Raw genomic sequence first — 13,745 nt, forward strand, 5'->3', positions numbered from 1 at the left:
TTATTCTTCAATATTTCTACGAATGGCTTCTACCAATTGAACGCCAAATGTTAGACGCCTCAGCGGAATGAGCTTTGGTGGACAAAACACCCATGGCTGCCAAGACCTTAATTGCTAACCGAGCATTGAATGACCAGCAATATGAAGGCGTTGGTCAAAGAGACAACCCTTGGCAGCAACAAGTTAATGAAGTAAGTGTTATTTCTGAACTTCAAAATCAAATGGCTAATCTTACTACTCTTCTTTCACAGGTGGTTGAAAAACCAAAACAACAAAGTGTAGCTGCTTATGGCGTGTGCTCAATGAATGGACATCTCACAGATAAGTGCCCTCAATTGATCGAGAACAGAGGGTGGGAATCTGCAAACGTCGTGGGTTTTGGGAGTCAAAACCAACCAAGGAATGATCCGTTCTCGAGTACATACAATCCAGGTTGGAGAGATCATCCAAATTTCAAATGAAGGGAGCCCCAACAAACCCAACAACAAAGTGCATTCAGATAGCAACCTCTGGGATTCTATCAAATGCCGTATGCACCCGCACAACCCCAAACACAACCTGCCCAAAATAACTCAGGTCCGTCTTTTGATAATGCTCAAGTTATTCAGTTAGTAACTATGTTGGCAGAGGGTCAGGAAAATCAAGCCAAAGTTATGCACAATTACGCCAAAGAAGTGCAAAATCAAGCTCGAGAGGTGACTGAATTGAAGAGACAAATTGGACAAATGGTGAAGTTCATGGGCCAATTTAGTAGAGAACCAGGTAAGTTACCTAGTTCAACGGATGTGAATCCAAATGGAGGCTTCGAATCTGCCAAAGCCATCACCTTGCGAAGTGGAAAAGAAGCTGGATCTGATCCCAGCCCATTTAAATCCAATCAAAAGGAGGACGAAAAGATGCAATCTGAGGAGAAGGAACAAGGCCTGCCTTCGGCAAGGATTGAGCAATCTTTGCTGCAGCCACCTACATACCCTAATTCGACCACCAAAGGTAAGTTGGGTTCAAATTCCATGACTTCTAATTCCATTCCAACCAATGCACCATTTCCTCGCAGGTTTATGCAATCAAAGAAGGATGAGAGTGACAAAGACATCCTTGACACATTCAGAAAGGTGCAAGTCAACATTCCACTTCTAGATGCAATTAAACAAGTCCCCAAGTATGCTAAGTTCCTGAAGGAGTTGTGCATTACAAGGAAGAGGGCTTTGAACAAGAGGTGGTAAGGGTAAGTGAGAATGTCTCAGCTGTGTTGCAACGAAAATTACCTCTTAAGTGCAAAGATCCAGGCAGTTTTACAATTCCTTGTGTTATAGGAAATACTCGCTTTGAATCTGCCATGTTAGATCTAGGTGCATCAATAAATGTCATGCCTTATTCAATATATGCATCTATGAACTTGGGAGAATTAAAAAATGATGGAGTGATCATTCAACTAGCCGATAGATCTAATGCGTATCCAAAAGGTGTTTTGGAAGATGTTTTAGTGCAGGTGAATCACCTAGTCTTTCTGGCGGACTTCTACGTGCTTGAAATGGAAGACTCGAACTGTTCCCCTCAATTACCAATATTACTTGGCTGACCATTCATGAAGACTGCCCGTACAAAGATGGATGTATTCAAGGGAACATTGACCATGGAATTTGATGGGGAAGTTATTGATTTCAATATTTCTGATGCTATGAGATATCCTCATGATGGTCACTCTTGTTTCTCTATTGATGTGATTGACTCTTGGGCGCAGGAATTCCTTGATGATTTGGTGGAGATGCTTGCTGCCCTAGAGTCAAATCCAAGGCATATTGGTAAGTCTCCTAACTTAATTTCAATTCCCAATTCGACTAACAAGTTGCTTCCTTCTGTAATCCAGCCCCCTTCCCTAGAGCTTAAACCATTGCCGAGCCATTTGAAATATGTGTTTTTGGGGGAACAAGAGACGCTGCCCGTCATTATCTTTTCTTCACTTACTGCACAAGAGGAGGACAAGTTGGTGAGGGTGCTTCGGGAATACAAAACTGCCATTGGGTGGACATTGGCCGATATCAAGGGAATTAGCCCTACCATTTGCATGCATCGAATACTCTTGGAAGAAGGAGCCAAACCATCTAGAGAAGCACAACGCCGGCTCAATCCACCCATGATGGACGTTGTGAAGAAGGAAATCATCAAGCTACTAGATTGTGGAGTGATTTACCCAATTTCTGATAGCCATTGGGTCTCGCCGGTCCAAGTTGTTCCTAAGAAGTCCGGAGTCACTGTGGTAAAAAATGAAGATAATGAGCTTGTGCCTACTCGAATCCAAACCGGATGGAGAGTTTGTATTGACTATCAGAAGCTCAACGCTACGACAAGAAAACATCACTTCCCGCTGCCATTTATTGATCAAATGCTGGAAAGGTTAGCCGGTCATTCATTTTATTGTTTTCTTGATGGCTATTCGGGTTATAATCAGATTGTGATAGCTCACAATGACCAAGAAAAGACTACTTTCACATGTCCCTTTGGTACCTGTGCTTATCGACGCATGCCATTTGGGCTATACAACGCACCAGCCACATTCCAAAGGTGTATGGTAAGTATTTTCTCAGAATTTTTGGAAAATATCATTGAAGTGTTTATGGATGACTTTAGTGTTTTTGGTGACTCATTTGATGCATGCTTCAATAATCTTACTCTGATCTTACAACGATGCATCGAAACTAATCTTGTCTTGAATTGGGAAAAGTGCCATTTTATGGTAAAACAAGGTATAGTTTTGGGGCATATCATATCAGAAAAAAGGATTGAGGTTGATAAATCTAAAATAGATCTTGTACGTCACTTACCCTCTCCCACTTCGGTGAGGAAGGTTCGTTCTTTTCTTGGCCATGCAGGATTTTATAGGAGATTCATTAAAGATTTCTCAAAAATTGCCCAACCCCTTTGCCGTTTACTCCAAAAGGAAGTAGCCTTCGAGTTCAACAAGGAGTGTGAGACCGCTTTCAAAACCCTCAAGGACATGTTGACTTCGGCCCCCATCATCACGCCACCAGATTGGAGCCTTCCATTTGAGCTAATGTGTGATGCATCCGATTATGCCATTGGTGTTGTTTTAAGCCAAAGGAGGAACAAACAGCCCCACGTCATCCACTACGCTTCCCGAAAACTAAATGATGCTCAATTGAATTATTCTACCACTGAGAAAGAACTTCTTGCAGTTGTATTTACTTTAGATAAATTTCGTTCATACTTACTTGGCACTAAAGTGATTGTATATTCTGACCATGCAGCGTTGAAGTACCTCCTCACCAAGAAGGAAGCCAAACCAAGGCTGATTCGTTGGATGCTCATACTTCAAGAGTTCAACATTGAAATAAAAGACAAAAAGGGGAGTGAAAACATGGTGGCTGACCACCTCAGCTCTTTGGTGCACAAGGAGGACTCCTTACCCATTCTAGAGACCTTCCTTGACGAGCAATTGCTGTCCCTAGAGGTAAGTGAGCCCTGCTATGCTGATTTGGTCAATTATTTGGTCACAAAACAAGTTCCTAGCACTCTAGATAAATACAAGCATGATAAACAAGGAAATGATGCACGATTTTATGTGTGGGATGATCCATATTTGTGGAAGTATTGTCCTGACTAGATTATTCGTAGATGTGTGCACAATTCCGAGTTTAATTCAATTCTTGCATTTTGCCATAGTTATGCATGTGGGGGTCATTTTGGCACCCAAAGGACAGCCCTTAAGGTTTTAGAGAGTGGTTTCTATTGGCCTACATTGTTTAAGGATGCTAGAACATTTTGTATAACTTGTGATAGTTGCCAAAGAACAGGTACAATCGGTGCCAAAGACCAAATGCCGCAAACCCCTATCTTTAATGTGGAGATCTTTGATGTATGGGGTATGGATTTCATGGGACCCTTTTCGCCCTCATATGGTTTTACTTATATTTTGCTAACCGTTGATTATGTGTCGAAATGGGTGGAAGCCAAAGCCACCCATACTAACAATTCTAGAGTGGTGGCAGATTTTATCAAGGCTAACATCTTTTCCAGATTTGGCATGCCGAAGGTGTTCATAAGCGATGGAGGCTCCCACTTTTGCAATCGCACCATTGAGGCGCTGTTTAAAAAGTACAATGTGAAACATCGGGTTTCCACGCCATATCACCCTAAAACAAGTGGCCAAGCTGAAGTCTCGAATAGAGAAATCAAGCAAATCTTGGAGAAGACTGTTGGGCCAAACCGGAAGGATTGTAGCTTGCGTTTAGATGATGCACTGTGGGCATATCACACTGCTTACAAAACACCTCTAGGGATGTCTCCATTTCGACTAATCTACGGCAAGCCGTGTCACCTACCTGTGGAACTGGAGCACAAAGCGCATTGGGCTATGAAAACATTCAATTTGGACTTAGATGCTGCTGGAATGAATAAGAGCTCCAACTGAATGAACTTGAGGAGATACGGAACAAAGCCTATGAGAATGCACGAATTTACAAGGAGAAAACAAAGGTGTTTCATGACAAAATGATTCGGGGAAAAACATTCTCAATTGGACAGAAAGTGCTACTATTCAATTCCCGTCTACGATTGTTCCCTGGTAAGTTACGATCTAAGTGGATTGGGCCATTTGTTGTCACTAATGTTTTTCCCCATGGTGCAGTCCAAGTTAAAAGCTTAAGGAACGGCGATGAATTCAAAGTGAATGGGCATCGCCTGAAGCTATACTATGAGAGTGATGTGGGGCAGATTATGGAAGAAATCTCACTCAGTGTCGTGGGCCCTATCCAAGCTTAGAAGGAAGTTTCATTTGGCTGCAAGACGTTAAAGCAAACGTTTCTTGAGAGGCAACCCATGTTTTGCGTTCCTAAAAACCTTCCCTTTTCTGCAATTTTATTTTGCCATGATTGTCATTTTTATTTGTTACTTGTTTAATTGTTTTTGTTGTGGGTTTATGTTTGAAACATTGACAGATATGCAAGGTATTTTACATTAAAATTCGTTAAAAATGAACAGGAGGCAGAAAAATACAAGAGGGAGCCTTCACAAAGGTTGCTTAGGAGAAGTCTCAGTAGTCGGCGGAGCCACAGAAGGAGGAGGTATCGGAGGTTGATCATTTGGAGCTTCACTACGTGGTATAGCCCTAGAAGACGAAGGCAAATGATGTTGGAACAAACCCACAAACCTCTGATGATTAAGTAAAATCTGACCATCAGATTCCTGCATCTGGTTAATCTTCCTCTTCATGTTTGTAGCATAGTTATGTGCAAGCTTGTGCAACTGTTTATTCTCATGCTTGAGTCCTCTAATCTCCTGTTTGAGACTCATCACTTTAGCCACCAATGATTCAACTTGACGGGTTCGAGCAAATAGACGTTGGGCCATATTAGACACAGAACCCGCACATTGCACACTGAGAACCAGAGAATCCTTAACAGCTAACTCATCAGACCGTTTGGAAAGTAGTCTATTATCTTTGGGAGTGACAAGGTTCCGGGCCACCACCGCAGCGGTCATATCATTCTTCATCACCGAATCCCAAACGGTAAGAGGACCAGTAGGGGATATGAAGGCTGGGCGCCATATGTTGTCTGGAGAAGGCATGGATGCCTCTTCACCAAGGTTCAAGTCAAAACGACGGTTGGAGGGGCCAGACATTTTCAAAGGTGTTAAAGAAAAAAGAGGTCGAACAAATCGAGATCTTAGAAGTGCAATAAAGGGAGTTTCTATGGGCAGAAATTCAAGTGTGCTTAGAAACAAACTGCTTATCCTCTAGAAAAATCAGCACTTGACGGGATTTCAGAGATCGAAGAGGCGAGCTCAGAAATCGAAGAGGCCAATTCAAAAATCGAAGAGGCGCTAGCTTTCTCAAAAGCTGGGCTTGCTCAGAAACCATGGGCCATCATTTATTCCAGATTTGTCCGGACTTGTCACATGCAACCTCTGCACTCGACAGAGCTCAGAAATCGAAGAGGCAAGCTCAAAAATCAGAGAGGCATTTGCTTTTCCAGACGAGTCAGCATCTGTCACATGCACACTCATCTTGCGGAAATCACGGGCAATTTGTCGAAGCGCCGATTTCAGATATCGAAGAGGCATTTGCTTTTCTAGACGTGTCAGCATCTGTCACATGCACACTCAGCCTTGCGAAAATTACGGGCAATCTGTCGAAGATTTCTGGTGACGTAGAAAGCACGTGAAGATTACTATTTAATCATCCAACGGTTGCCGACAAGAGTGAAAGAATAGTACCGGTTATTAATTCATATAAATGTCGACCTTCACCCCCCATTGCAAGGCATACATACATAACCCTTCTTCATCTCCAAGAATGCCTTCCCAACAAAGCCTCTCTAGTCACTCAGTGTTCCTTATTCCCTGGGATACCTCTACAAACAACCCATCAAAAGCAAAAGTATTTCATATCATGAAGGTTGAAAGCAAGAGTATCTCATATCATGTTTTCTGCCTGTCATTCTCCTTGTCATTGTTTTTCACATGCGAGACAAGGAGAAAGAGAGCAATCAGCCAGCACTTGGTATCAATCTTCCGATCTGGAACCGACTGCCTGGAACCCCTTCCTGATTGCTTACCTAGCCTTGCTCTCAAGTACTCATTTTCAACATCTTATGCTTCCTCAAGCTACCACATCTGCCTGGGGAACAGATAACGGAAGTGAAAATGATACCTCGAAGCATGTGGAGACAATGTGCTAATTCATCCTCAGCTAGGGACAAGGATAAAGAAAGCAAATGGTCGGCACTTGGAAAGATTGAAGAAAGAAACAGACCAACACCTCTACCTCGTGCCTGTCTGCCGTGCAGAAGAAACAAGCAGAGAAGAATGCAGACTGCACAACCAAGGAACTCTTATATCCTTCGCTCAAAATTCCAAACCAGTTCGAGATCAAAGCTGTGGAAAGTCAACAAGATCATCTATCTCTAAAACCAGATTTGCGTTCTTAAACTATACTCTGTCTGGTTTTTACTTTGCTATACTTGTCATGTTTATTCGTTGTTTGTTTGTTTGCTTGTTTTTGTGTGAGTTTATGCTTGAAACATTGAGGACAATGTTTGATTTAAGTGTGGAGGGGGGGGGGTAACCAAGTTGTTTTGCATAAAATTCGTAGGAGTTTATCACCCATTACTTCTAGTGTTGTTCCTTGCTGTTCTTAAGTGTTTTTAAGCTGTTTTGGAGTGTTTTAGTGTGTTTTGACAAAAAAATCCAAAAATCTCATAAAAATTTGAAAAATTGTTTTGAAAAACCCAAAAAAAGAGTTGTTTTTGTGTGTTTATTTGTGTCTTAGGGTACCTTCCAACACAATGATGAGGATTTGGTTTTTAATTACATGACTGTTAAAGAGAGTTATAAACATGGATGAAAATTTGATTTACTCTTTGGTGTATGCTTGGTTGTGGTTATAATTTATGAATTCACATGCGATCATAAAGGAAAAATCAGTTTTTGTAACATGCTTGAAGGAAGGAACTGAAATGAACGCTACAACCTTGTGAGACTTGAGCCTAAACGTTTATTTGGAGCGTTAATAATCTGTGCATCATTGTTTTCTAAAGTCGTTGCATGATCTCATTATTCTTTGCTTGGTTGCTACTTAGAAGGCGTTTCATCATTTAGTTCCAGATGCTAGAACTCTTGCCTATTTCATTCAAAGCATGCTATTGATTTGCATAACACATATTCAAGATGAAGTTGTGTAGTGACCACCAAAGCCAAATTGCCGTGCCCCTATTTCATTATGTGTTTAAGTTTAACCCCGTTGAGCCTTGTTAAGCCTATGTTCTTTGTTAATCCACACTATCCTTACCTAGCCTAGTTTTAGGACCATCCATACCCTTATTCTTAAAGCATAGTAAAGCATGACTTAAAATGAACTCATTTTTTATCAATGTATTGCATAGTAAAGCATGACTTAAAATGAACTCATTTTTTATCAATGTATTGCAAAGAAAAAAAAGAATTGAAAAGAGTAAGAAAAAGAGCTCTAAAGTGTTGTTCGTTAAAGAAAGAGTCCAAAACATTGAATTCGGCCCTAAGTGTTGCATGAATCTTCCCTTTGTATTTAAAAGTTGATTCTGCATTCTAAAGTGATTTCCAAGTGTCTATTTCATTGCTTTGCTTGCTATCGCTTTAAGAACGTTTGTAATCCCTATCCTTTCTTTGTTAGCCATTACCCCTAAGCCCTGTTACAACCCTTGACTTCAATCTTGAGTGTTGTGTGTTTCAATTTGTGGAGTTCGAAATTGGTATGAGCATATGGTGTCACTGGTTCTCACATCTAAGTAGTAGCATTCCATTCATGAGATCATATCTAAACATGCTTAATAACTCCAGAAAATTGCTTTCTTTGTTATAACATATGTGAGTCCTAGTCTTTCGTGTTTACATCAATCTTCTCACATATAACTAGTGTAGGGTGTGTAGTCAGAAAATGTGTGAAAATAGAAAGTATCTTGTAAGGAATTGAGCAAATTCTCTAAGGCATGTTACTACATTCAAAACATCGTTTTAATTGGTTAATTGTGAACTAGTAAGTGGTGACTGGGATTAAGTATGTGCTCAAGTGTGAAGATGACCAAAATCTGTGAGAATGATAATTTTTAACATGTCATGTTTCATTGAAAATTACTTAACACACAAATTAAACCCTCTTGTTGTCAATTGTAGTAAAGAATGTAAGTAGGGATCATTCTAGGCCGGGGATTATGAGGGATTGCTAAACCACCTGAAACTGACTTAAAAACATAAAATTAAGTTTAAAACACCAAACTAGACTCAAAAGATGCAATACAAACTAAAAAGACTCAAAACTAGTTTAAAAGACTCAAAACAGCTTAAAACAATGAATTAGACTCTAAACTGACTCTAGGGATGGTTTTGGACGAAATTAGGTTCTAACTTGACTCAAGACACTTAAAAACACAAATTATTAACAAATTTTGACTAATAAAACACTTTAAAGTAAAGGGGGATTTGATTTTGACGAATTTGAAAACAAAACAAACAGATTGTAAACTAAAACAGATTTTGGACGAATTTGGGTAAACTATGGATGATGGGCTAGCTAGAGGGTTCTTCTCCACACTTGACACACTTGCACATAAACCAATTTTCAGTTGTTCTTTCGATAAATCATGAAACTCAACACCCCAGGTTAATTAAGTCCGCTTAAATTAACCTTCGAGTTCTCCTTAAGTTATTGAATTGGATGGGAAAGCGCATACAACAATTCAAGCATTCTTCAAAGAAATACCTGAATTGAATTGGGCAGATTGTTGTGGTGGCAGTGATGGTTCATATGGCCAGTGATATAACTCATCCGATGGCAGCAAATATTCTTCTTGTTGTGAGCCCTGCGTCAACGAGGTTAGTACATCAAGAATTTCATCATAACTCATAGGCATACTCGAATTTGATTGGAATTGTTGTGGATGAGGTTGTGGTGGGTGCATAGGTCTTGAATAGAACTCCTCTTCTTGCTGCCAATATCCATCTTGTTGGAATTGTTGAGGTTCTCCCCACATGTAATCTGAATAATCTCTCCAATCCGAATTGTAAGCGTTGGAAAACATGTTGTCCCATGATTGTCTATGGCCTTAATAACCCCAAGCATCTTCATTCGCAGTGAATTAAGAACATTGATGAGTTGGATATCCTTGCCCATAGGACACACCATATGTAGGGACACTTTGCGTTGTGGTCCTTTCGGGATATTGTGACAATTGAAAAGTAAGTTTCGCCAATTGAGCTTGAATGGTAGCAAAATCCATATCTTACTTCTCTAGTACCTGAAATCAAGGAAACAAAACTAGATCAAATATCAAAAGTAAAACAAACAAAAAAAAAAAAAAAACACAAACACAAAGTCAGTAACTAAAAACAAAAGACACGAAAATATACAAAAAGAAATAACAAGGGATTAGCAACTTGCTAATCCCCGGCAACGGCGCTAAAAATTTGATGCGAAAATTACTTAACACACAAATTAAACCCTCTTGTTGTCAATTATAGTAAAGAATGTAAGTAGGGATCGTTCTAGGCCGGAGATTATGAGGGATTGCTAAAACACCTTAAACTGACTTAAAAACATAAAATTAAGTTTAAAACACCAAACTAGACTCAAAAGATGCAATACAAACTAGAAAGACTCAAAACTAGTTTAAAAGACTCAAAACAGCTTAAAACAATGAATTAGACTCTAAACTGACTTTAGGGATGATTTTGGACGAAATTAGGTTCTAACTTGACTCAAAACACTTAAAAACACAAATCAAAACATATTTTGACTAATAAAACACTTTAAAGTAAAGGGGGATTTGATTTTGACGAATTTGAAAACAAAACAAACTGATTGTAAACTAAAACAAATTTTGGACAAATTTGGGTAAACTATGGATGATGGGCTAGCTAGAGGGTTCTTCTCCACACTTGACACACTTGCACATAAACCAATTTTCAGTTGTTCTTTCGATAAATCATGAAACTCAACACCCCAGGTTAATTAAGTCCGCTTAAATTAACCTTCGAGTTCTCCTTAAGTTATTGAATTAGATGGGAAAGCGCATACAACAATTCAAGCATTCTTCAAAAGTCCTTTTCGTGAACAGCACAATAAAGATACAATCAAAGATCACTAAGCATTATGAAAACTATAAGTATTGATGAGGCATTCGTTACTATGATGAGCATGAAACTCCTGCCAAGAATTCATTTAACGCGATCGTTTATAAGCGACCTCCACTACTTGTGAATATAAGTTTGTAACTATTAGGTGAAACTCCCTTATACTCTAGCATCATATTCATGCATGCAAACTAAGTGTGCACTCTTAATAAACATACACGAATAAGTTATCAATCAAGCAGTTAAACAAATTGAATTCACAACTTATGAAATCACAACTGAAGGTAATCAATTCATATTGCAAGTATGTTCATGGCTTTGAATTCCCCCCTAGCTAAGGGGGGTTTAGTTCCTCATACTCACAAAGCAAAGATAAACAAATTTAGATATTGAGAATAAAAGAATGAAAACACCTAAAAACGCTTCAACAATCCAACTTGAATGGCAAGCACGTCCAAGGGTCCTCCTTCTTCTCTTTGTTGCAGCACAAGGTGTGGTTTGATGGATGCATATGGATATATGGAAGGGAATGGCTGAATGTGTTTAGGTTGGATGGAGGTCACGGCAAGGAAAGGGAAATGAAGGTGCATGGAATTGTGTTTTTGTTGTGGGAATGTGTAGAATGGTTAAGAAGAAAAGACTCTGCCTTAGGGCAGAATGTGTCTTCCTCCCTTCTCCCTAAACTGTCCCCCCGAATGTGTCTTTGGATGGATATATTTATAGGCTAGGAAGAGAATGTAGTGGGTGGTGGTAATGAGTGGATGTAGTGGTAGGTGAATGTGTTCGGTGGTTGAAATGAGTGGATGTAGTGGTAGGTGAATGGATGTGTTGGGTGAAATGAGTGGATGTAGTGGTAGGTGAATGTGTTGGGTGGTTGTAATGAGTGGATGTGTTGGGTGAAATGAGTGGAAGTAGTGGTAGGTGAATGGATGTGTTGGGTGAAATGAGTGGATGTAGTGGTAGGTGAATGTGTTGGGTGGTTGTAATGAGTGGATTTGTTGGGCGAAATGAGTGTGCTAAAATGGTTATTTATAGGGAGAGGATGATGCACAAACTTCAAATTTCGTCTATTCCTTTTGCTCCAAGCATATGCTATCCATTCCATGCCCAAAAATGCTCCAAAATGCACTTCTTTGCCACATTAACCCTTTGGACCTAAAACACACGAAAATGGCTTAAAATACTAAAATAACTACGAACTAACAACATAAATGCCAAGAAACAAGCTAACTAAGTCGCGTAAATATGCTCCTATCAGTTATCAGAGAGAGAGGGACGAGAGACTGAGGGATAAGAGAGTTTGAGAATGTCCCCTAAAGTGTGGGGAAAAACTGACACATGGTGAGGAAAGAATGGAGAGTTTAGTGTGAGTGTGGGCCCCACAATTCAAAAAATTAAAAAAATAATTAAAATAACCCACCATAAAATATTAAAATAACCAAGGGCCTAAATTCAAAAATATAAAATTACTAAAGTACCCTCACATTAGTATTTCCTAGAATCTTCGTTGTAACTCCGAATTCGATTTCGCTTGCTCCTATAAGTTCGTACCGTTGAGTGCTTCAAAAAATACAGTAAAATAATAACTCGTACACATCAAGAAATGACGGAAATGAAATTCAACAATCTCGTCTCTTGGACATTTTCATCAATTCACTGATTTAAAATTAATTAAATCATTAAATTAGGGACGGGTTGTCACACTATATGTCAAATTGTCATGTTAACCGTGAAATTGAATATGATGTTTTGAATTTGACGTCTCATTTGGAGATACTCTTAGCTTGAACCATATTAATTTAAAAAAATAAGGTTCTAAAAGACATTAGACATTAATCGGGTGGCGGGTTGGGACATAGCACCCAGGCGGCAAAGCCTAGGCAGACTAGATGGATTTATGTAAATTTATTAGATTTGTATAAATAAGTGCCTATTTATACTTTAAAAAACACACATAATTGTCTTGGGATACATAAATTGCAAAAATAAATGACCATAGATTATAAAGTATTAGAATATATATTGAGAACATGGGGAACAAGCATGTAGTGAGTGTTCATCCAGGTATTCAACAAGTTGCTTATAATTTATTGAAAAATTAAAATGCAAAACGAAAGTTATCAATTTTCTGTCCAAGTGAGTATCGCGACCTAGACGGTTGTCGATACAGGTTTAGGCGAGCTAGGCAGACACCTAAGTTAGTCTAGACACACTTTCTTAATTTTCAAATGCCTAAAAACTAATCGGGATGGTGGCAATCACCTAGCACTTAGGCGGGGCTTAGGCAATGCTAGGAGGAGATTTTTAGAACAATGAAAAAAAATATTTTTACATGGATAAAATCATTTATTACCATAAATCACAATTGCATGTGGTCCAATTTCCTAGTAAATAGAGTGTTGGGCTTCCACCCATGTGTCTAGGATTCAAAACTCCTCCTTCCTTAAATTAGTATAATAGTTTTGAACCCTCACTGTAATAATAATAAATCTAGGAAAAATAACCAATTTTACATATGCATAATACTAATTTAATAAGCTATTTTTACATGTATCTATACTATTTAGGGTTTTATTACAAATAGTTCTTGAAATTGACCATCTCCATTAAGATGGTTCCTGAAAATAAAAATCAATCAGTGTAACCCGTGAAAATATGTTTCGCAAATCAATGAGATTTTTCTATCAAATATTTAGTTTTGTGTTAATGTGACATAAATGGATCTTATAAGTCTAATTAAATATTCCCATGTCAATAAAATATTTAAACAAATAAAAATAATAATTTTTATTTGTATAATTAAAAACTTGAAAAATAAAAAAAGAAGAAGATGATGATGAACAGATCATCATCTTCTTCAATTTCAGGGACCATGAAATAGAATTCGCATGTGCATGACCCACCACACAAACCTTTGTAATGTTTAATGTAATTATGATTCTTCTGGTGCATTGGCAGTACAAACGAATTGATCGATTTTCTTGCTTGGTTAATGATGTATATAATTCATTCCTTTGCCTCTTATACCATCGCTGCCGCCACACCCATGGCCGCACGAGGAAGAAAAGGAAGAAAATGAAGATAGTGGATTAGACGAAGCCAAGGGTTTGCCGCGCCAACGG

General features: G+C 38.8%; 1 protein-coding gene across 1 annotated transcript; it reads left to right on the top strand.

The window, feature by feature from the left end:
* Window positions 1-3,376: 3,376 nt before the first annotated feature.
* On the top strand, window positions 3,377-4,429 carry LOC139190955 (uncharacterized). Its single transcript, XM_070811448.1, has 2 exons — window positions 3,377-3,469; window positions 4,052-4,429. The coding sequence occupies exons 1-2, from the start codon at window positions 3,377-3,379 to the stop codon at window positions 4,427-4,429; spliced, it is 471 nt and encodes a 156-aa protein (XP_070667549.1).
* The last annotated feature ends 9,316 nt before the right edge of the window (window positions 4,430-13,745 follow it).

Source organism: Malus domestica, chromosome 13 (assembly GCF_042453785.1).
Source record: "Malus domestica chromosome 13, GDT2T_hap1".
Taxonomy (NCBI): Eukaryota; Viridiplantae; Streptophyta; class Magnoliopsida; order Rosales; family Rosaceae; genus Malus; species Malus domestica.

Coding starts and splice junctions, on each gene's coding strand:
- LOC139190955 (XM_070811448.1), top strand. CDS start 3,377: ATGGTGGCTGACCACCTCAGCTCTTTGGTGCACAAGGAGGACTCCTTA. Junction 3,470..4,051: donor AGCAATTGCTGTCCCTAGAG/GTAAGTGAGCCC, acceptor GGCATGCCGAAG/GTGTTCATAAGCGATGGAGG.